This window comes from Pristis pectinata, chromosome 12, assembly GCF_009764475.1.
Source record: "Pristis pectinata isolate sPriPec2 chromosome 12, sPriPec2.1.pri, whole genome shotgun sequence".
Taxonomy (NCBI): Eukaryota; Metazoa; Chordata; class Chondrichthyes; order Rhinopristiformes; family Pristidae; genus Pristis; species Pristis pectinata.
The window spans coordinates 56805670-56828393 of record NC_067416.1 but is presented as its reverse complement, the minus strand read 5'-3'; the positions used below and the strand labels follow the sequence as shown (position 1 = coordinate 56828393).

At 48.1% G+C, this 22724-nt stretch overlaps 1 gene segment (V, D, J or C); it reads right to left on the bottom strand.

Moving 5' to 3' along the window:
- Positions 1–843: 843 nt before the first annotated feature.
- On the bottom strand, positions 844–19120 carry LOC127576494 (immunoglobulin heavy constant gamma 2-like). The segment is given in 7 exon segments: positions 844–1131; positions 12232–12374; positions 14847–14874; positions 15809–16026; positions 17289–17606; positions 17695–17997; positions 18868–19120. Coding segments are annotated over 7 exon segments (1551 nt in total).
- Positions 19121–22724: the final 3604 nt, after the last annotated feature.

Genomic DNA, 22724 nt, shown 5'->3' with positions numbered 1-22724 from the left:
TCTCTGGGGTGTGTCTGTACATTCCCCCCTCACTCCCTCTCACTGTTCCCCCGGGTGTGTCTGTACATTCCCCCTCTAACCCCCTCTCTCTGTTCCCCCGGGTGTGTTGTACATTGCCCATCTAACTCCCTCTCTCTGTTTCCCCGCATACGTCTGTACATTCCCCCTCTAACCCCCCTCTCTCTGTTCCCCCGGGTGTGTCTGTACATTCTCCCTCTAACTCCCTCTCTCTCCCCCCCCAGGGGTGGTCCTGGGGTAGGACAGAGGAGCACTGAAGCAGATGCTGTGGCCCTTATGGTTGGGCCTGAGAGGTCCCATGGGATCCGGTTGACAGCCGTTCCCGTGGATCCATGTCGATGACCTGATTGGCATCCTGCTGCACTCTCTGGAGTGTGACTGGGTGTGCGGGGCCCTGAACGGGGTGTCCTCTGGCCACAGCACCAACGGGGAGTTCGTGGGGGCGCTGGCAGACGTCCTGGGGCTACTGTCCGCCCTCCCCGTGCTTGGAGCTCTGGTCTTGGTGCTGCTAGGTGCTGAGCTTTTGATAATGCTGCTGGAGGGGCAGTGGGTGGTCCCCAAGCGGACCCTGGAGAATGGCTACCGCCTCCGCTTCCCTGAGCTGTGGGCTGCCCTCAGGGACCTGGTGTCCTGACCTCACGGCCGGAGTCAGGAGGTCAAGTCTTGTGAAAGTTCAGGGGTCAGCAGCCAAGGTGAGGTGGGCCGGGGGCTGCTGCTGAGGGCCGGGGTCAGCGGTCAGTGTTTTAGGGGCTTAGGGAGACGGCGTGTGTGCACTGGGGTATGGACTATGAGACCATCCATCAGACGAGGCTGTAACACCAGGTTTCACAAAGTTTGCTTCACGTGAGGCTCCTGTGTCCCTCCAGTGCCCGGGTTTGACGTGTCCTTGGTATCTGACGGGGATATCGGGGCTTCAGCACTGGCTGACGAGTGAGGCCAATTCTCCCCTGTCCCGTCGAGGGTTTGTCTCTGTGTGTGACTCCCTTCCCCAGGACCCCACTTCAGGGACGACCAGCCCAGTTCATCCCGAGAACTGACCTCCCCACAGTCCCACAGCAGCTCCTCCACAACTAGCCCCAGCACCATTCCCCCAGTCTGTACACGGAGCATGGCCTGGGCAGTGGAGGGAGAGGGGCAGGTTATAGAGGAAGGGGTTGGAAGGTGCTGTCTAAGGAGTCTGGTGAGTTGCTGCAGTGCATCCTGCGGATGGAACAAACTGCTGCTGCTGTGCATCAGTGGTGGAGTGAGTGAACAGTTGTGGATGGGGTGCCCGTCAAGCAGGCTGCTGTGGCCTGGATGGTGTCGAGCTTCTCGAGTGTTGTAGAAGCTGCACTTTTCCAGGCCTGTGGAGAGTTCTCGATCAGACTGCTGACTTGAACTCTGTAGATGGTGGGCAGGCTTTCGGGAGTTGGGAGGTGTTACTCGTCTCAGATTCCGAGCCTCTGACCTGCTGTTGTGTCTTGCTCATTGTGTACATGGCAACTGCCGTTCAGTTTCTGGTCAATGATAACACCCAGGATATTGACAGTGGAGCATTCAGTAATGGTAATGCCATTGAATGGGTGGAGGGGGAACTAAAACCACGCACAATACTGTAGATAAATAACGATCAAAGATAACAGATGACAGGCTCGTTTGTCAGTGAGGCGTCCGCGGAGCGTCTCCTCATCGCCTTTCGGGAATGACAGCCCATCGAGTGATTTGCTGTGAGTCCCGTCTGTCATCTTAAATGACCTGCCCGAATTGTCAAACTGTGAATGGCCGCTGCTCTGAAGGACACTGCACTGAGGGGCTGAGGGGCTGTGAGCCTGTTGCCCCAGGCCAGCCTGAACCTCCCGAGGAAAGATGAAGATCTGCTGTAGCTTCATTTTCCTGAGCTTGGACTGGACAGATCTTCAGGCAGTTTGAAGCTTGATCTGCACACAGTGGGCTCAGTGTCTGTAGTCCCCCGTCATCCATCCCCACTCCAAGGCAGCTGACTCCCGTCCTCCCTCCACCCTCCCGGCTGTGGACCTTCCCCTCTGGCCCTCCACAGAACAACACTGAAATGCACAGAGGGTAATAACTACTTTATTTACATCACTGGGAAGCTGATCAGGCTGCACTTAGCTCATTTGGCTACAGGTGGAATCACATTTTACCGTTTTAAACTTGACAACATCGACATGTTCAGCGGGAATGCATTTAAGGTGAGAGGGGAAAAGTTCAAAGGAAATGTGGGGGTGGGAGCAAGTTTTATTTACATGGAGTGGTGGGTGCCTGGAATGCACTGCCAGGGGTGGTGGTGGATGCAGATCCGACAGAGTTGTTTAAGAGGATCTTCGACAGGCATATCAATATGCAGAGAATGGAGGGATTTGGACCATTTGCAGGCAGAAGGAATGTGGTGTCATGAGCTTAACTGGACACAACAGGTTGGGCCGAAGGGCCTGTTCCTGTGCTGTACTGTTTTATGAAATAAATATTTACAAATCCCAATCTCTGGGCACAGCATTCAGTACAATTTAACATTACACTGCGACTGAAACATTCTGAAGCAAAGCAACTTGCTGGATTCACGAACTTATCCCTGTAGCAGGAAAGTAAAATGCACCTGGAATGGAAATTGTCCTTCATGCAGCAATGTGGCACTTCCTAGAGTTCAGGGATGTCAAACATGCAAAGGCTTCTTTCACCACCGGCTCTCAGTAGAAGGCAGGGGGAGAAGGGGAACCACCAGAGAAAAGGGCTGGCAGACACAATGAACCAACACCTGCTGTCACTGGTTGGAGGAACACGCAGTCCGCCTGCCCCTATTGGTTGGAGATCCGCACCATCGCACCCCTCCTGCTTGCCACCATTGGTTGGAGGACAATGCCGTCATGCAGCTTGACCTACCATTGGTCACGATATTCCAGTCATGGCAGGGTTGAACGGCAAGAGAATGTCACAGAAAGGCACAGTCGGCTCACAAGATAAAAGTGGATGTTTGATCAAAGTTGCAAAATAGGAAAGGAGAGAGGTTTTATGTTTAAACACAGAAAACATCATTTAAACTTCACTTTGAGAGTGCAGAGTTTGCATGTTTCTGCCAGGATTAAAGGCAAAGTTAACAAGCATATTGGTGATCTGGTTAAGAAAAAGAGAGAGGTGTATAGCAGGTATAGGCAATTAGGAACAAATGAGGTACTTGAAGAGAATAGAAAAAGTAAGAAAATACTAAAAAAGGAAATCAGGAAGGCAAAAAGAAGACATGAGGTTGCTTTGGCAGATAATGTGAAGGTAAACTCGAAGTTTTTCTCCAAGTATATGAAGAGTAAAAGGATAGTAAGGGACAAAATTGGTCCCCTAGAAGATCAGAATGGTCGTGTATGTGTGGAGCCTCAGGAGATGGGGGAGATCTTAAACAGTTTTTTTGCATCAGTATTTACTCAGGAAACTGGCATAGTGGATATGGAAGGAAGGGAAACAGACAATAGTGTCATGGAACATATCGAGATAAAGAGGAGGAGGTGCTTGCTGCTTTACAATGAATAAACGTGGATAAATCCCCCGGGCCTGATAAGATATTTCCTCAGACATTAAGAGAGACTAGTGTAAAAATTGCAGGGGCCCTGGCATATATATTTAAAATGTCCTTAGCCACGGGTGTGGTGCCGGAGGACTGGAGGGTAGCTCGTAGTTCTGTTGTTTAAAAAAGGATCTAGAAGTAAACTAGGTAATTACAGGCCGGTGAGCCTGACATCAGTAGTGGGTAAATTATTGGAAGGTGTTCTGAGAGATTGGATATACAAGTATTTGGATAGCCAAGGGCTGATTAGGGATAGTCAGTGTGGCTTTGTGCATGGTAGATCGTGTTTAACGAATCTTGTAGAGTTTTTTGAGGAGGTTACCAAGAAAGTAGATGAAGGAAAGGCTGTGGATGTTGTCTACATGGACTTTAGTAAGGCCTTTGACAAGGTCCCACATGGGAGGTTAGTTCATAAGGTTCAGGCACTAGGTATCCATGGAAAGGTTGTAAACTGGATTTGAAATTGGTTGTGTGGGAGAAGACAGAGTGGTGGTGGATGATTGTTTCTCAGACTGGAGGCCTGTGACTAGTGGTGTGCCTCAGGGATCTGTGCTGGGGCCATTGTTGTTTGATGTCCAGATCAATGATCTAGATGATAATGTGGTAAATTGGATCAGCAAGTTTGCTGATGACACTAAGATTGGAGGTGTTGTGGACAACGAGGAAGGCTTTCAAAGCTTGCAGAGGGATCTGGACCAAATGGAAAAATGGGCCAGAAAATGGCAGATGGAATTGAATGCAGACAAGTGTGAGGTGTTGCATTTTGGAAGGACAAATCAAGGTAGGACATAGACAGTAAGTGGTGGAGTGCAGAGGAACAAAGGGATCTGGGAGTTCAGATACATAATTCCCAGAAAGTGGCATCGCAGGTAGACAGGGTTGTAAAAAAAGCTTTTGGCATCCTGGCATTCATAAATCAAAGTATTCAGTATAGGAGTTGGGATGTTATGGTGAGGTTGTATACGACATTGGTGAGGCCAGATGTGGAGTATTGTGTGCAATTCAGGTCACCTAACGATGGGAAGGATATCAGTAAGATTGAAAGAGTGCAGAGGAGATTTACTTGAATGTTGCTGGGTCTTCAGGAGTTGAGTTACAGGGAAAGACTGAACAGGTTAGGACTTTATTCCTTGGAGCGCAGAAGAATGAGGGGAGATTTGTTAGAGGTTTACAAAATTATGAGGGGTATAGACAGAGTTAATGCGAGCAGGCTCTTTCCACCTAGATTAGGAGAGATAAGTACGAGAGGACATGGCTTTAGGGTGAAAGGGGAAAAGTTTAGGGGGAACATTAGGGGGAACTTCTTCACTCAAAGACTGCCATCTGATGTAGTGAATACGGGCTCACTCTTAAGCTTTAAGAATAAATTGGACAGATACATGGACAGGAGAGGTCTGGAGGGTTATGGACTGGGTGCAGGTAAATGGGACTAGCGGAATACCGTGTTGGCACAGACTAGAAGGACTGAATGGCCTGTTTTCTGTGCTGTCATGTTCTATGGTTCTATGGTAACAAAAAGCGCTGCAGGTTTGCATCTGTGCCGGAGGGTTACATTTTTTGGGGATTCCTGTTGAAATTATTCTTTCCACTCCACATGCGGATCAGACACGTCAGGGAACTCGTGGGAGTGAATTTAACACCTGACAGTCACTGGTTGTGATTTTAAAAAAGATAATTAATGCAAGTTATAATCTTCTGCCAATGGGAATGAATGGAGGCTTCCCTTACCCAAACGCCACTGCACCGGGAATAAGCTCCATCTTGAGTGGAAATGGAGAGTCGATGTTTTGCGTCGAGGCCCTTCATTGGACTGAAAGATAGAGGGGAGATGGACAGGAGAAGGAGGTGGGGGAAGGGGTGGGGCAAGAGCTGTCAGGTGATGGGTGGATCCAGGTGAGGGGGGTGATGAGTAAATGGGGGAGGGAAGAGTGGTAAAAGTGCCAGAAGCTGGGAGGTGATGGGAGGAGTATGGAATAGAGAGAGGGAGGTGGGGAGGGCAGAGGGGAGCAGTGAGGGAGGGGAACCGGTGTGTGGGTGATGGGCAGACGGAGAGGGTGGAAGAGGGGAAAGAGACATGGTGATGGGGAGCAGGTAGATCAGGAGGAGAGTGAAAAGGGACAGAGGGGGAGCAGTTCCTGCAAGTTGGAGAATTCCATGTTGGTGCTACCATTTTGTAGCCGACCCGGGCGGAAGATGAACACTCCCCAGGGCCCTGCTGGTCACTGTGAAAGACTTACCCTGGTTTGACTGCAACACCTCTCACAGAGTTATAGAACACGGAAACAGGACCTTTGGCCCTACTGGTCCATGCCGACCAAGGTTCCCAGCTCAGCAAATCCCATTTGCCCGTGTTTGGCCAATATCCCTCTCAACCTTTCCAACCCATGTACCTGTCCAAGTGCCTTTTGAAGGGTGTTCTTGTACCTGCCTCAAGCACTTCCTCTGGCAGCTCGTTCCATATGTTGACAACTCTCTGGGTGGAAAAGTTGCCTCTCAGGTTCCCTTCTTACCTGAAACTTGACTGCTTTGCCAACTCAAGCTCCAACCATATCATCAAGTTTGCTGATGATACAACAGTGGTGGGCCTCATCAGCAGGAACGATGAAACAGCTGACAGAGGAGGTGGCGAGGCTGGTGGACTGGTGCTCAGTCAACAGTCTCTCCTTGAACATAGACAAAACAAGGGAGATGATTGTGGATTTTAGAAAGGCCCAGGCTGACCACTCACCCCTGTGCATCAATGGCACCGTTGTACAGAGAGTCAGCTGCTATAAGTTCTTGGGAATACATATCGCAGACGACTTGTCCTCGTCAACCAACACCTCCTCCCTCGCCAAGAAGGCACAGCAGCATCTCCACTTCCTACGGCGGCTGAAGAGAGCAAACCTGCCCTCCCCCACCCTCACCACATTCTATAGGGGTCCCATTGAGAGTGTCCTGACCAGCTGCATCTCTGTGGTTGGTGCATGGAATGCGCTGCCTGGGGTGGTGGTGGAGGCTGATACATTGGTCAAGTTCAAGATATTGTTAGATAAGCATATGGAGAAATTCAAGATAGAGGGATATGTGGGAGGAAGGGGTTAGATAGGATTAGGTGTGGTTTGAAGGGAGGCACAGCACGGTGGGCCAAAGGGCCTGTATTGTGCTGTACTGTTCTCTGGTTCTATGGGACAATTCTCAGTCCCATCTCGGAGGGAATGCCCCTGCTTCAGTCTTTGTATACCTGGATCAGGTTTTAGAGACACATGCTCACATACGGGGGGAGGTTCCCAGTGCCCATAACAAATGAGTGCCGAGCAGGTGGTGAGGAGTGTGGCCCGGATTCAGATATTGGGTCGGTACCTTGGCCTTTGGGGTGGCAGAGACTCATCCTGCAACACTCCTTCCTTTCCCCTTCTCTCCCTCTCACTCCGTGCTCCCTCCCTCCTTCCCCTCCCCTTTCCCCTCCCCTCAAATGCCCTTCCTTGCTTTTCTCCCTACCTGTCCTCTCTCTCTCCTTCCACCTTCTCCAACCTCCTTTCCAGACTTTTCAAACCCTTCAATTTGCTGCCTCCTTTCTCCCTCCCACCCTACAGGGCACAGGGTCTGAAGCTGCCTCTGACCAGCTGGCTGCACTTTGTACAAACAGACTGTCTGAGCCATTGGCTGAGAGGAGAGAAGCAGAGACACAAACAGGAAGCAGAAGTCAAAGCCGTTATCTGTGAGCAGTGAAGTGTGTAAAATATACTGGAGGACTGGCGGCACTTTCTCACGGAGGGAAAGAAGGAGATGGCAGGCCAGTGTGGGAAGCCGACATTTCTGGAGAGGAGCAGAGGCCAGTGGCAAGGTAAGGTCCTCATTTATTGTACATCCTGGGTTTGAAGATGGCTGAAACAGGAGGGTGGGAGGGAGACTGGTTGCTGATTGACACACGTTGTTTGTTGGCTGCTGTCACCACGCTGCTGTGAAATGTGGAAGGAAGTTGTCGTGTCGTGAGAGAGAGAGAGAGAGAGAGAGAGTCCATAGGGGAGAGATGTGTTATCAAGCAGGAGAAAGGAAAGGAATAATGGGACAGAAGGGAGAAGTGTGTAATGAAGTGGAAGGCAGAGGAATCAGAAGGAAGCTGAGTGTATGGAGCAGGAGAGAGAAAGATGGAGCACAAGGAAGGAGATTGAATGGCAGACAATGTGAGTGGGATGGGTATTCTTTGCTGTATATAAACACTGGACTGTGTTGTTGGCCTCCCTGTCTCATGATTCAGTAGGGATACACTGGGACAATGTTTAAGTTGCTGGATGGAAGTGAGAAGCTGGGTTCATGATCTGGATATGTGAGTTCAAATCACAGCAGCACGGCAGCTGGGGAGTTTAAGGTCAGTTCATGAAGTCTGTGGAATTAAAGGCCTGTGTCAGTAGTTGGTGTCCAAACACATGACTGACAGAGGGAAGGAAATCTGGTGACTTTACCTGGTCTTGCCTGTACGTGAGTCCAGGCCCACAGTAATGTAGCTGATCCTTAACTGCACTGTGAAATGGCCCAGTAATCCACCTGGTTCAAGAGCAGTTGGGGATGGGAAAGAAATGCTGGTCTGATCCACATCCCATGAATGAATAACTAAATGTCACCCACTGTCATGTTGTGTTATGACTGATCCACCACTAGATTGTTTTTATAGATGGATCCCACAGGATTGGGTGTAAGTTTTAACTAAATTGCAATGTAATGAATTCAATGTTACAATGCTTCATGACTGATACACAATATGTTATTTTTTGATTGTTATGTCATGATATTGTATTGACTTGTTTCCAACTAAACTCCATTGACAAGTTGTTTCCTTTGTACAACTGGATGTGGGTAGAATTCCCTCAGATATGGCATTGGGAATCACTCTGCAAAAAATTGTACTGGTCAGGCCTGCTTGTACATGGGACAGGTAATCTCCCCAAGATCTGGTCCCAAGTCATATTCACCCATCACTGGTTCCTATGATATATTCCCCCAGTATCTGAACCAGGGCCATGTTCCTCACTACCTGCTCTGCATTCCGGGTTATGGGCACTGGGAATCTCACCCACTGTGTGATTTTGGGTGCAGTCTCTCAAATCTGATCCAGGTATATTTTCCCAAGTGTCTGAACTTGGGGCATTCCCTCAGAGGTGGGTTTGGGAATCTGATCCTGGGGTTCTCCTAAATAACTGAGTTTCTCGTATAACTTGCTTCTCATGCATGGGAATCAGAACCTTCCCCAAGACCGATCATGTATTCCTGAGCTCTGTAGTGTTCCCTCATGCATGAGGTTGAGAATTAACCACAACATCTCGTTCTGGGGGTATTTACCACTGTCTGGACCTTCAGAGTTTTCCCCAATGTTCATTCCTGGGGTGTATTCCCCCAATGTCTGGTCCTGGGTGCCTTCCCCCATTGTCTGCCCCTTGGACTTACTCTGCTCATATCAGGTGCTGGTGTGTCTCACCCAAATACCTTTTGTATCCTATTCTATTCTTGGTTTGCATTAACCCAGTACCTGTCCATGTATTCTACTCTTGGTGTGTTTTACCCCAGTGTCTGGTGTATTTTCCTGCACTGGCATATTTTTTCATGATGTTCTCTGTTGCTGACATCACATTAAAACATGTTCATGGTCCACATCCAGCTCTGTGTCACCTGCACTTGTATCAACCCCTCCATTGCCTCTGATTTGGGACCCTGCAGGATGCACAGAGTTTCCTTTATCTAAATACTGGGAAGACCAAAGAGGTTAACTTTGGTCCCCGCAGTGAATTCTGTTTCCAGGGCACTGATTCTGTTGAGCTAAGTCCCTCTCAAGTGACCTGAGAACAAAACTTCAGGCTGACTGTTCATTGTAGAAGTGAGGGAGAGAGTTGCCTCCTTTCAGCTGAGACATTGAAGTGAGACTGTGAGTGCAGTGGAGAAGTTCCCTTCCCCACATCTTTATGGGATGTGGAGTGTGGCGAGCAGGATAATAGCTTTAAATATAGGATTGAGACACTCATTGGAACATCGAACAGTACAGCACAGTACAGGCCCTTCAGCCCATGATATTGTGCCGACATACAATCCTGCTCTAATACCTATCTAACCCTTCCCTCCCACATAGTCCTCCATTTTTCTATCAGTCATGTGGCTATCTAAGAGCCTAATAAAGTCCCTAATGTATCTGCCCCACAACCTCTGCTGGCAGTGTGTTCCACGCACCCACCACTCTCTGTGTGTAATAAAATTACCTCTGACATCCCCCTTATACCCTTCTCCAATCACCTTACAATTATGCCCCCATGTATTAGCCATTTTCGCCATGGGAAAATGTCTGACTGTCCACTCGATCTATACCTCTTATCATCTTGTACACCTCTGTCAATTCACCTCTCATCCTCCTTCTCTCCAAAAAGAAAAGCCCCAGCTCACTCAACCTATGCTCATAAGACAAACTGTCCAAATCATGCAGCAGCCTGGAAAAATCTCCTCTGCACCCTTTCTAAAGCTTCCACATCCTTCTGCTACTGAGGCGACCAGAACTGAACACAATGCTCCAAGTGTGATCTAACCAGAGTTCTATAGAGCTGCAACATTACCTCGTGGCTCTTGAACTCAGTACCCCGACTAATGAAGGCCACACACCATATGCCTTCTTAACCACCCTATTGACCTGCACGGCAAGCTTGAGGGATCAATGGACGTGGATCCCAAGATCCCTCTGTTCCTCCACACTGCTAAGAGTCCTGCCATGAACCTTGTATTCTGCCTTCAAATTCGATCTTCCAAAGTGGATCACTTCACACTTTTCTGGGTTGAACTCCATCTGCCACTTCTCAGTCCAGGTCTGCATCATATCCATGTCCCGTTGTAATCTACAGCAACCTTCTACACCATCCACAGCACCATGAACCTTTGTATCATCAGCAAACTTACAAACCCACCCTTCCACATCCTCATCCAAGTCACTTAAAAAAAAATCACGAAGAGCAAGGGTCCCAGAACAGATCCCTGCGGAACACCACTGGTCACTGACCTCCAGGCAGAATACGCTCCATCTACCATCACCCTCAGTCTTCTATGTGTGAGCTAATTCTGAATCCACACAGTCAGGTTTCCCTGGATCCCACACCTCCTGACTTTCTGAATGAGCCTTCCCCAAGGAACCTTATCAAACACCTTGCTAAAATCCATGTACACCACATCTACTGCTCTACATTCATCAATGAGCTTTGTCACATACTCAAAAAATTCAATTAGGCTCGTGAAGCACGACCTGCTGTTCACAAAGCCATGCTGACTGTAAACATTCCACCAATATGAAACATATTATGATATTCCACCAATATCTGACTCTGGGATGTATAACAGGCTTCTGAGAAGCTCCTCCAATGAGTCTCCATGTTTTCCTCAATATCTTTCTCGGGGTGCATCGCCCCAGTATTCCCACTGTGGGAATCCCTTATGACCATGAGCAGTAAGGGTGGGGCTACACTCACACATTACAGGCTGGAAATCTCTCCGATATGTGTCCTGGGATGCATTCCCCTCTTGTTGGATTTTGAGGCAGGTGAGGTTGCTGCAGTGGTGAGAGAACTAAGATGGGCTGAATGGCTTCCCTCAGTCTGATCAACAATCATTTCATTTCCTCCTTTTCTTTGGTTTTAATTCATCTAATTTCAAATCAAGACGTACACTCCAGCGGAAAACTGAAAAATAAGCTACAGGCAATGATTTCCACAACATCTGATTTACAAAATACGACAGAGCAAGACCCCGAGCCCACCCTCCTCACACCCCCCCTCCCCAGGTCACCTTCATGCTCCACAATATCAACACCCCCATCCTCACTCCCCTCTCCTCCTTCACTGACCACACTGCCATCCCCTGCTCCCCATTCCCAAACATTACCCCTGCCTTCCTCTCCCCCTCCTGAATCCCCCTCCCTCCAGTGTCACAAACCCTGACATGTTCCCACTGTGACGTCCTCTCCTGTCCCTCCCTCCCACCTACCCCTCTCTGTCCCCCTATTTCCCCTCCAGCATCCCCAGTGCATTTGGAGGTTTATCTCCTGAAATGAGCAGTTCCAGTGCAGTAGCCTGGGATTGCTGAGTGAGCGAGAGGGAGACTCCATTTCCAAACATCAGCAGGCCACACGGGGGGGTGAGTCGTGTATCTGATGGTCACTGCTGAACCTGAAATATAGACAGGAGAGTAAGATATTGCGTGTGCCAAGGTGCAGCACAGACTATAACCTGTAAGGACAGGGAAACCAAATAACATGCAGTCTGTCCTCGTTCTGGGAGATGGACCCCCATGGACAGGTGGTCTGTCATTATCCTCTGAGGTCACCCCTAAAAGACAGTGTGGATACCACTTGTGGCCTCAGAGAGATCCTGCAGTTGGGCTCCTGTTTTGGGTCCTGAGTCCCCTGTTGTTCACTAAATACAACTCTTGTTTGATTTCCTTGCCCCAGATACCCAGTCACATTCTGTCACCTTTTGCTGTATCAAGGCCCAGAGGACAGGAGTAAAGAGGAAAGGTTCAAAGTCCCAGGGCCCCAGACTGCATCGTCTGTTGATTGTGCTGTAGTTGGGATCCCAGAGTCCGAGGACACAATGTAGTGAGAAATGGAAGGTGGAAGTGTGGGCTTCATGGGATATCCCTGTTGTTGGTCATTTGGTTACCTTGACGACGGTGACGAAGGTGCTGTAGAGGAAACTGATAACGAACAGAATGGCAAAGGCAGCAACTGCCAGCACATTGTCATCTCCATCCAAGTCTCCCAGTTCTTCCTTCCCCTCCTCTCCTGTCAAGTCTGTGCAGGATTCTGAAACAATAGAGAGAGTCAGACTGTTAGTTTCCTGCAGATGTTTCATGAAGGTGAACAACACCCCAATAACATGAAGACAACTGCCCACCCATTGCCCCTTCTTTCTGTATCTCTCCACTTTCAGAAGGACATCACCAAATACTTTCACAAAGTTGATCAAAATACTTTTCCCTGTCCACTAACTTTGAATATTTTAAACCGTTGACCTATCAGGTTGATCAGGAATGTTCTATCCTTTGGACAGTGGAGACTATAACACACACACTGTACATACATAAATATTTATAAATGTATACAGTGAGAGACAGGCCGGAATCGATCCAAGGTCACCTGTCCCCCCCAAACAGGCAACACCTCCCACCCCCTGTGCAAGTCACTCATTTACTGTCTGCCCAAACATACCGACAAGGAACACTGACAGCCGAAACCTTTCCGCATCTTCTTTATTGAACTTTCATTGGTTACACTGACACGTACACACATTTAACTTCTAATGGAGCCCACACAGATTTCAAACAGGATCAGACCCGACACAGACAGGTTTTAACGGGAATGCAGGATCTCAGAAATGTTGGTCAATGATATTTGATATGGATTTGACCATGGAATATATTTTCATTCTCAGTTGATGATATAGGACTTAATTTTGATTGTTTAAGTGAGGATGATGCCATGGTGAGGTAAACCACACTGTTATAGGTTCAACCATCAATTGGTGGTTGGCCAGTGGTGTTGTTGGCCACCCTGTCCATTGAAATGTCTGCTGCAGAGAACCCAGTGAGCCGACACATCTCCATCTCATCTGGTAGGGAGTGTAGCCTTGAGCACGAATCTACTGGGAATAGACTCTTTTATTCATCTGATGTTTACCTTGAATATTCTGCTCTTACACCAAACTCAGCAACTTTTATATCACTGGTGACCTCTCTGCATCTGAAAATAAAGGCTTTTCTCTTTTGGTAATAAAAGAGAAATTGCGGAAAGTGATCAGCAGGTCTGAGAACAATTGCGGAGTGAGAAAGAGATAACATTTGAGGTGGCATCACAGGTGTACTCTGCACCTCTGCTTTAGCACTGGTTCTCTCCCTGGCTGAGAACTGTGCACCTGTCTGGGTTGCTGGAACTCAACAACTGTCTGGTGTCCAGTTACATTCCTCAGTGCCTGCTCCAATGGAACTCAGATATCTCCATTGGGGAGAGGGTGGCGCAGTGATATTATCACTGGATTAACAATCTGGATACCCAGGGAAAAGTCCTGGGGAAGTGGGTTCGAATCCCACCATGGCGGGTGGCGATAAATTCAAATTCCAATTCTGGAATTAACGGATGAGCATGAAAACCATTGTCGATTGTTGGAAGGGGAGGAAATCTTCCTCCTGTCGGGGAAGAAATCCGCCATCCTTACCTGGTCTGGCCATCACCTGACTCCAGACACACAGCAACGTGGTTGACTCTGAACTGCCCTCTGAAATGGACCAATAAGCCATTCAGTTGTAATAAACGACTGGAAAGCCAGAAGGATGCCCACACCTCAAGGATTGCAGTGGTTCAAGAAGGCAGCTCACTACCACCTTGTCAAGGTATTGGTATTGGTTTATTATTGTCACTTGTACCGAGGTACAGTGAAAAGCTTGTCTTACGAACCGATCCGAGAGGTCAATTCATTACACAGCGCAGTTACACTAAGTTAATACAAAGTGCATTGATGTAGGACAGGAAAAAACAGTAACAGTACAGAGTAAAGTGTCACAGCTACAGAGAAAGTGCAGTGCAATAAGGTGTAAGGTCACAACAAGGTAGATCGTGAGGTCATAGTCCATCTCATTGTATAAAGGAACTGTTCAATAGTCTTATCACAGTGGGGTAGAAGCTGTTCTTGAGCCTGGTGGTACGTGCTCTCATGCTGCTGTATCTTCCACCTGATGGAAGAGAGAAGAGAGAATGTCCCGGGTGGGTGGGGTCTTTGATTATGCTGGCTGCTTTGCCAAGACAATGAGAGGTAAAGACAGAGTCCAAGGAGGGGAGGCTGGTGTCCATGATGCGTTGGGCTGTTTCCACAACTCTCTTCAACTTCTTGCGGTCCTGGGCAGAGCAGTTGCTGTACCAAGCTGTGATACATCCAGATAGGATGCTGTCTATGGTGCATCAGTAAAAGTTGGTGAGAACTTGGCAACTAGTAATGGGCAATTAAATGCTGGCTCAGCCTGCGAAGCCCACATTCCTTGAATGAATATCTAAAAAATATAAAGTCTGGTGAATATAGGCCTCCAGACACTCAGTGTGACAAACGACACAGAGAGATTTTAGGAGGAAACACTGCAAATTGGATCAGAACTGGTGTCACGGCTGCAGTCAATTGAGCACACCTGGTGCATAAGCAGTTCTGCAGAATGTTGGATAACTTGCCACCAGATGGTTACACATCACCCCATTGCTCACAGGCTTGCACCAAGCTGCATTCTGACTTACCCTGGGACTTCCTGATGGACCTCTTCTCCTGTGTTGGAAAACAAATGTACATACACAAGTACTCAACCCCACTCTCCAAATCTGCCCCAGGACCTTTCGTCATCTGAAGATGTCTTTATCCGTGTTCCTCGTGAGTTCCGAGTCTTCACCCATCCTCTCCTTCACTTCTGTCCAACTCGCGGGTGACCCTGAACTGCTCTAAATCACTGAGAAGCTGCTCACATAAGGTGGTCATCATCCTGTTCCTCCAGTTCTGCTGACAGGCAGACTTGCTTCAAGTTTCTGAGATGCTGGTGTCCAAACATTGATTCATCGTTCCCTCACTGACAAGGCCGGCATTTCTGGCTCTGCTGCACTGAATGAATCGTCAGGTCCATCAGAGGGCAGTGAAGAGTTTGGAAGGTGGGTGTGCTTCACAAAAGGACATCAGTGAACCAGTTAGGTTTTATGTGATTATCAGTTTCATTATCACTTCTACTGATAACAACAACTTTTAACCTGTTTTTATTTTGTAATCTAAAATTAAAATTCCGCACTGTCACATCAGAAGCTTGGGAACAGAGTGAAGTCACAGTTCCTGGTGCTTGTACTGAGGGAGTGCTGCACTCTCACACATGCCATCAATCTGAGATGGTACACAGAGGCCCTGAGAGCCTTTAACAATGGACGGACAGACCTTGTGTTCATGTTTTGGAAGAACCTGAAGCTGTGAAGGAAATCTAATTGTTTCAGAACCCGATGCCTCTGAGTTATTAATTCACTCACACAAGCACAACAATTCCACACCTCTCATCCAGTGTTGAACTTGCTTGGCCCTAGTTTGCACAGGATGTCAACATTGGAGTGAATCCCAGCACCGTACCTTGAATGCTTTTCACCTCCCGGCTGACACTGGTGTTTGAGGGGGGATGAGACACTGTACAGCTGAAGACTGAGCCTTTCTTCCACTCTTCTGTACTCACAGTCAGGTAGTGGCTGGCACTGAAAGTGCCCCCCTGCTCCAGAGCAGTCGGTGTAGCACTGGTGTTGGAGGAGATCAGGGAGCTGTCTTTCTCCCAGGTGATGTTTATGAGGTCCGGGTAGAATCCAAAGACCACACACTCGAGGGTGGCCGTGTTCCTACTCTGGGTCCCTTCGTGTGGTGGAGGCAGCAGTCTGACCTTGGGACTTTTTGTCCCCACTGGAATAGACGAGCAAACAATGGAAATGTAAAACAGTTTTACCCAGGTAACTAACGTTGGCCATTTAATCGCTGGTCCCTTGCCCACCTTTGGTACTTTTTGTCCGTGCTGTCACTGCTGAGGATGAAGAAGGTTGTTGGGCAGAGCACGTGTACTCCACCCCACTGGACCACTCCTCCACACTGGTCTGGAGTTGGCTGATCACTGTGTCTTGGGTCCCTTCCTCTCTCAGTTTTTTGGTCACATTTCCTTTAATTTTCTCCCTCTCACTCACCTGCCAGTAGATTTGGACCTGGTTCAGATCAGCACCCACAACCATGCACACCAGAGGAGCGGTCTTTTTGATCCAAATCTCTTCAGTGGAGGGATTTTGGATAAAGACAGCCAATTCTGCAGATGAGAAATAGAAAACTTACAAAGTGGACAAGCTCTGGTGTCAGCTGGCTTCACAACTTCAGCATAGACTTGCACTGAATCTCACTCTGGACAAACTAAACATTGGATTGAAATCAGGGTTGTTTAAAGGGTGGGTTGTTCCTCTCTGCTTACAACCATTGACTGGGAAAGCAAAATCAAACATCAGGTAACTTATTTCGTGGAACTTCAAGAATATTGGAAAGCTGTGCGACATTTAGCAGCTGTGTTGTTAACAAATTGCGATCTCAAAGCTGTGAAATGCAATGAGAGATGCAGTTTCTGACCAAAGAAAACATTTCCTGAATTCTTCTGGTCTGGGTGCCTGTGTGGGACTGTCGATCCACTTGTGACATTGGGCCTGCTGGCTCATTGAGGTCTCTCATCTCTGATCGGAATGAACCTGGGATTCCTCCATTTTGAACATCCTGATGCTGACTTTCAAATCTCCCATGAACCTGCCTCTCGCAATCTCTGACATTTCTTCTGACAAGCACAATTTTCGAGTCATGGCCAACATTCCTGATGCTCCTACTGAGGGAGTGCTGCACCCCCAGACATGCTGTTTGTCTGAAATGCTGCACAGATGCCCAAACAGTGAACTGATCCATCCTGTCACCACGAAGTTTTATTGTTGCCTCCTCTGTGACCTGGTTATTCAGGTGTTTCAGAAGAACCTGAAGTTGTGAAAGCACCTAAATCAATATAATTGTTTCCTAGTCTGAGCCTCTGGGTGATTAATTCACTCACACGAGCACAACAATGCCACACCTGTCTTTCACTGAAGAACTTGCTTGGCCCCAGTTTGCACAAGATGTCAACATTGGAGTGAATCCCAGCACCGTACCTTGAATGCTTTTCACCTCCTGGCTGACACTGGTGTTTGAGGGGGGATGAGACACTGTACAGCTGAAGACTGAGCCTTTCTTCCACTCCTCTGTACTCACAGTTAGGAAGTGGCTGGCACTGAAAGTGCCCCCCTGCTCCAGAGCAGTCGGTGTAGCACGGGTGTTGGAGGAGATCAGGGAGCCGTCTTTCTCCCAGGTGACGCTTATGTGGTCTGGGTAGAATCCAGAGACCACACACTCGAGGGTGGCCATGTTCCTACTCTTGGTCCCTTCATGTGGTGGAGGCAGCAGTCTGACCTTGGGACTTTTTGTCTCCACTGGAACAGATGAGCAAACAATGGAAATGTCAAACAGTTTTACCCGGGTAACTAACGTTGGCCATTTAATCGCTGGTCTCTTGCCCACCTTTGGTACTTTTTGTCCGCGCTGACACTGCTGAGGATGAAGAAGGTTGTTGGGCAGAGCACACGTACTCCACCCCACTGGACCACTCCTCCACACTGGTCTGGAGTTGGCTGATCACTGTGTCTTGGGTCCCTTCCTCTCTCAGTTTTTTGGTCACATTTCCTTTAATTTTCTCCCTCTCGCTCACCTGCCAGTAGATTTGTACCTGGCTCAGATCAGCACCCACAACCATGCACACCAGAGTAGCTGTCTTGTTGATCCAAATCTCTTCAGTGGAGGGATTTTGGATAAAGACAGACAATTCTGCAGATGAGAAATAGAAAACTTACAAAGCGGACAAGCTCTGGTGTCAACTGGCTTCACAACTTCAGCATAGACTTGCACTGAATCTCACTCTGTACAAATTGAACATTGGAATGAAATCAGGGTTGTTTAAAGGGTGGGTTGTTCCTCTCTGCTTACAACCTTTGACTGGGAAAGCAAAATCAAACATCAGGTAACTTATTTCGTGGGACTTCAAGATAGTTGCAAGGCTGTGCGACATTTAGCTGCTGTGTTGTCAACAAATTGCGATCTCAGAGCAGTGAAATGCAATGAGAGATGCAGTTTCTGACCAAAGAAAACATTACCTGAATTCTTCTGGTCTGGGTGCCTGTGTGGGACTGTCTATCCATTTGTGACATTGGGCCTGCTGGATCATTGAGGTCTCTCATCTCTGATCGGACTGAGCCTGGGATTCCTCCAGTTTGAACATCCTGGTGCTGACTTCAAATCTCCCATGATCCTGCCTCTCGCAATCTCTGACATTTCTTCTGACAAGCAGAATTTTAGAGTCAAGCCAACATTCCTGATGCTCCTCCTGAGGGACTGCTGCACTCTCAGACATGTTGCCTATGTGACATGCTGCACAGATGCCCAAACAGTGAACTGATCCATTCTGTCACCACGAAGTTTTAGTGTTGGCCTCCTCTGTGACCTGGTCATTCAGGTGTTTTGGAAGAACCTGAAGTTGTGAAAGCACCTAAGTCAATATAATTGTTTCCTAGTCTGAGCCTCTGGGTGATTAATTCACTCAAACAAGCACAACAATGCCACAACTGTCATTCAGTGTTGAACTTGCTTGGCCCTAGTTTGCACAGGATGTCAAAATTGGAGTGAATCCCAGCACCGTACCTTGAATGCTTTTCACCTCCCGGCTGATACTGGTGTTGGAGGGGGGATGAGACACTGTACAGCTGAAGATTGAGCCTTTCTTCCACTCCTCTGTACTCACAGTCAGGAAGTGGCTGGCAATGAAAGTGCCCCCCTGCTCCAGAGCAGTCGGTGTAGCACTGGTGTTGGAGGAGATCAGGGAGCCGTCTTTCTCCCAGGTGACGTTTATGAGGTCCGGGTAGAATCCAGAGACCACACACTCGAGGGTGGCCATGTTCCTACTCTCGGTCCCTTCATGTGGTGGAGGCAGCAGTCTGACCTTGGGACTTCTTGTCTCCACTGGAATAGACGAGCAAACAATGGAAATATAAACAGTTTTACCCAGGTAACTAACGTTGGCCATTTAATCGCTGGTCACTTGCCCACCTTTGGTACTTTTTGTCCGCGCTGACACTGCTGAGGATGAAGAAGGTTGTTGGGCAGAGCACACGTACTCCACCCCACTGGACCACTCCTCCACACTGATCTGGAGTTGGCTGATCACTGTGTCTTGGGTCCCTTCCTCTCTCAGTTTTTTGGTCACATTTCCTTTAATTTTCTCCCTCTCGCTCACCTGCCAGTAGATTTGGATCTGGCTCAGATCAGCACCCACAACCATGCACACCAGAGTAGCCGTCTTGTTGATCCAAATCTCTTCAGTGGAGGGATTTTGGACAAAGGCAGCCAATTCTGCAGATGAGAAATAGAAAACTTACAAAGCGGACAAGCTCTGGTGTCAGCTGGCTTCACAACCAGCATAGACTTGCACTGAATCTCACTCTGTACAAACTGTACATTGGAATGAAATCAGGATTGTTTAAAGTGTGGGTTGTTCCTGTCTGCTTACAGCCTTTGACTGGGAAAGTAAAATCAAACATCAGGTAACTCATTTCGTGGGGAACCAGTGGTACTTCAAGATAGTTGCAAGGCTGTGTGACATTTAGCTGCTGTGCTGTCAATAAAATGCGATCTCAGAGCTGTGAAATGTAATCAGAGATGCAGTTGCTGACGAAAGAAAACATTTCCTGAATTCTTCTTGTCTGGGTGCCTGTGTGGGACTGTCGATCCATTTGTGACATTTGGCCTGCTGAATCATTGAGGGATCTCATCTCTGTTCAGACTGAGCCTGGGATTCCTCCCATTTGAACATCCTGATGCAGAATTTCCAATCTCCCATGACCCTGCCTCTCTTCATCTTTGTAACTTCCACCAACAAAACAAGAATATTCAGAGAATATTACACTCCTCCCGCTGTTGTCCCTCAGTGAACAGGACTCCTGTGACCGGTGACTGTGCCTTCTCTGTAACGTCGGTCACAAGCACTGGAAGTCACTCACTAAACCTCAGTGGTAAATCCCCTCTGTTCTCCTTCAAGCTGCTCCCTGAAACAATCACATGTGGTAAGGTAGCATATTGGTTCAGCGACTGGCCTGGAGACACGAGTTTACATCCTAACAAGGCAGCTGAGAATTCAAATTCAGTGAAACCAATTCTGCAATAAATCCAGTGTCAATAACACTGACAACAAGAAGACTACATTGTTCAAACCAACTGGATCACTGACGTCCTTGATAGAAGGAAATCTGCCATCCATCCCTGCTCTGGTCCATATGTGACTCCACACCCACTTGTGACTGCTCTCAGAAATGGCCCAGCAAGCCCTGACCTCAAGTACATTTTGGGATGGGCATGTAATGCTGGCCTTGCCACTGAGGTCCAAACACTTTGAATGAATCAAATATCTTTGACCAGGTTTGTGAGCACCTGTCCCCTGGCTTGTTGACAGCTTTGTCTGTCAATGTTCCAGTGAAGTACTCGGTGTGTTTAATTTTTGCGAAGGAACTAATTGATAGGAACTTGTTGCTGATCACCAGGCAAGGAAAGGTCATTTGCAATGGCCGCGCAAAACACAGGACGTAGAATATTATCTGAAGGTTGTCACAACCATTTTCTCAAGGTTGCAATTACTTCTGCAGAGAGGCATTTTCCCCCAACTTTCAAACCTGAATCATGGAGCATAGAACAGTACAGTACAGGAACAGGCCCTTCAGCCCACAATGTTGTGCCAAAGCAATTACATTTGTAATAAAATGTCCAACTAAACTAATCCCTTCTGCCTACACAATGTCCATATCCTATCACTTCCCTCACATTCATGTGCCTATCTGAGAGCTTCTTGAATGCCCCTATTGAAATCTGCCTCCACCACCACCCCAGGCAGCGCATTCCAGGCCCCCACCACTCTCTGTGTGAAAACCTTGCCCTGCACATCTCCTTTGAACTGACCCCCTATCACCTTAAATACATGCCCTCTGGTATTAGACATTTCAACCCTGGGGAGAAGATACTGGCTGTCTACTCTCTCTATGTCTCTCATAATCCTCTGATCTCCCCTCAGCCTCCGCCGCTCCAGAGAGAACAACCAAGTTATCCAACCTCTCCTCATAGCACATGCCATCGTTGGATGAGGAACAGAAGGTTTGATCAATTATCACATGTATTTTACACTGTCACCTGCCTTGTAAAGCACCATCGTCACTTCAGATACCCCTCAGCTCACTGCATGTTCTGTGCACCATCCACACACACATTCACTCTGGTCCACATTGACTGATCTCACTCTCCAAGACTTGTGTGGAGAGGGTGCCTGTCTTCGTTTTAAGACTGAATCGTACAAAGGTAACAGGAGTGAACTGCTTCGGCTACAGGTTGAGCTGAGGGCCTGTTGACAGGTCCCTTTCTTCAATAAACTTACAGTGTTCTCTATTTCTTTCCACTGACATCTGAACAAATTTGTGGCCAATGTCTTTCAAACATACTGGGGAAACAGAGCACAGCAACATTCTGCAGTCATAGATTGGTAAAGTTTGATCAGAGTTTGGGCAATGATTTGTGAATTTGGGTTCAGTCAGCAGTGCCCTGATGTTGAAGATTGCCAAGAGTTCAGCCCTGTGCTGCAGTGCTAATCCAAAAGCAGTGTTTAATTTTGTAAACCTTAGGGTGGAATTTATCCAAACACCGACCTGAACTTGAGAATACCAAATTTCTATCATTGACTGAACTCAGTGATTGGGAGGCAGGAAAATGGAACCGTTATAGGTTTTGCTCCTGATGCAAACCCTAATCTGCGGGTCATAAGAAAACAAGAACACAGGAAAATAGGGACACAAGAGACTGCAGAGGCTGGAATCTGAAGCAAGATCAAGATGCTGGAGGAACTCAGCAGGTCAGGCAGCATCTGTGGAGGGTAATGGACAGTCGGTGGGTGGGGTCGAGCCCTTCATCTGGTCTGATAGAGGGGAGATCGAGGTGAGGGGAAGGGGGGCAGCAAGAGCTGGCAAGTGAAAGGTAGATCCAGGTGATGAGGGCTGATCGGCAAATGGAGGAGGAAGATTGGAAATAGCGACAGAGGCTTGGAGGTGAGAGGTGGAGGTGACAAAGGGCTGTTGATGATGGAATCCGATGGGAAAGGAAGGTGGGACATGGAACAAAATGAGGGAGGTGGGGAGGGCAGGTGGGAACAGTAGGGGGAGTGTGTGGGTGATGGGCAGATGAGGGGTGGAGGAGGGGGAAGAAACAGGATGATGGGGTGGCTGGGATGGGTTTAGCAGGAACTGGGGAGATCAGGAGGAGAGGGAAAAGGGACAGAGGAGGATCAGGTTACCTGAAATTGGAGATTTCAGTATTGAACATCAAACACTGACGTCTCTAATTCCATGCAACCTGCTCGTCCCCTGTCCCTTCTCTCCCTCCTCCTGCACCCATCACACCCCCAGCCCCCATCACCCTGCTCCTTTCCCCTCTCCACCCAATCCATCTGCCCATCACCCACACACTCC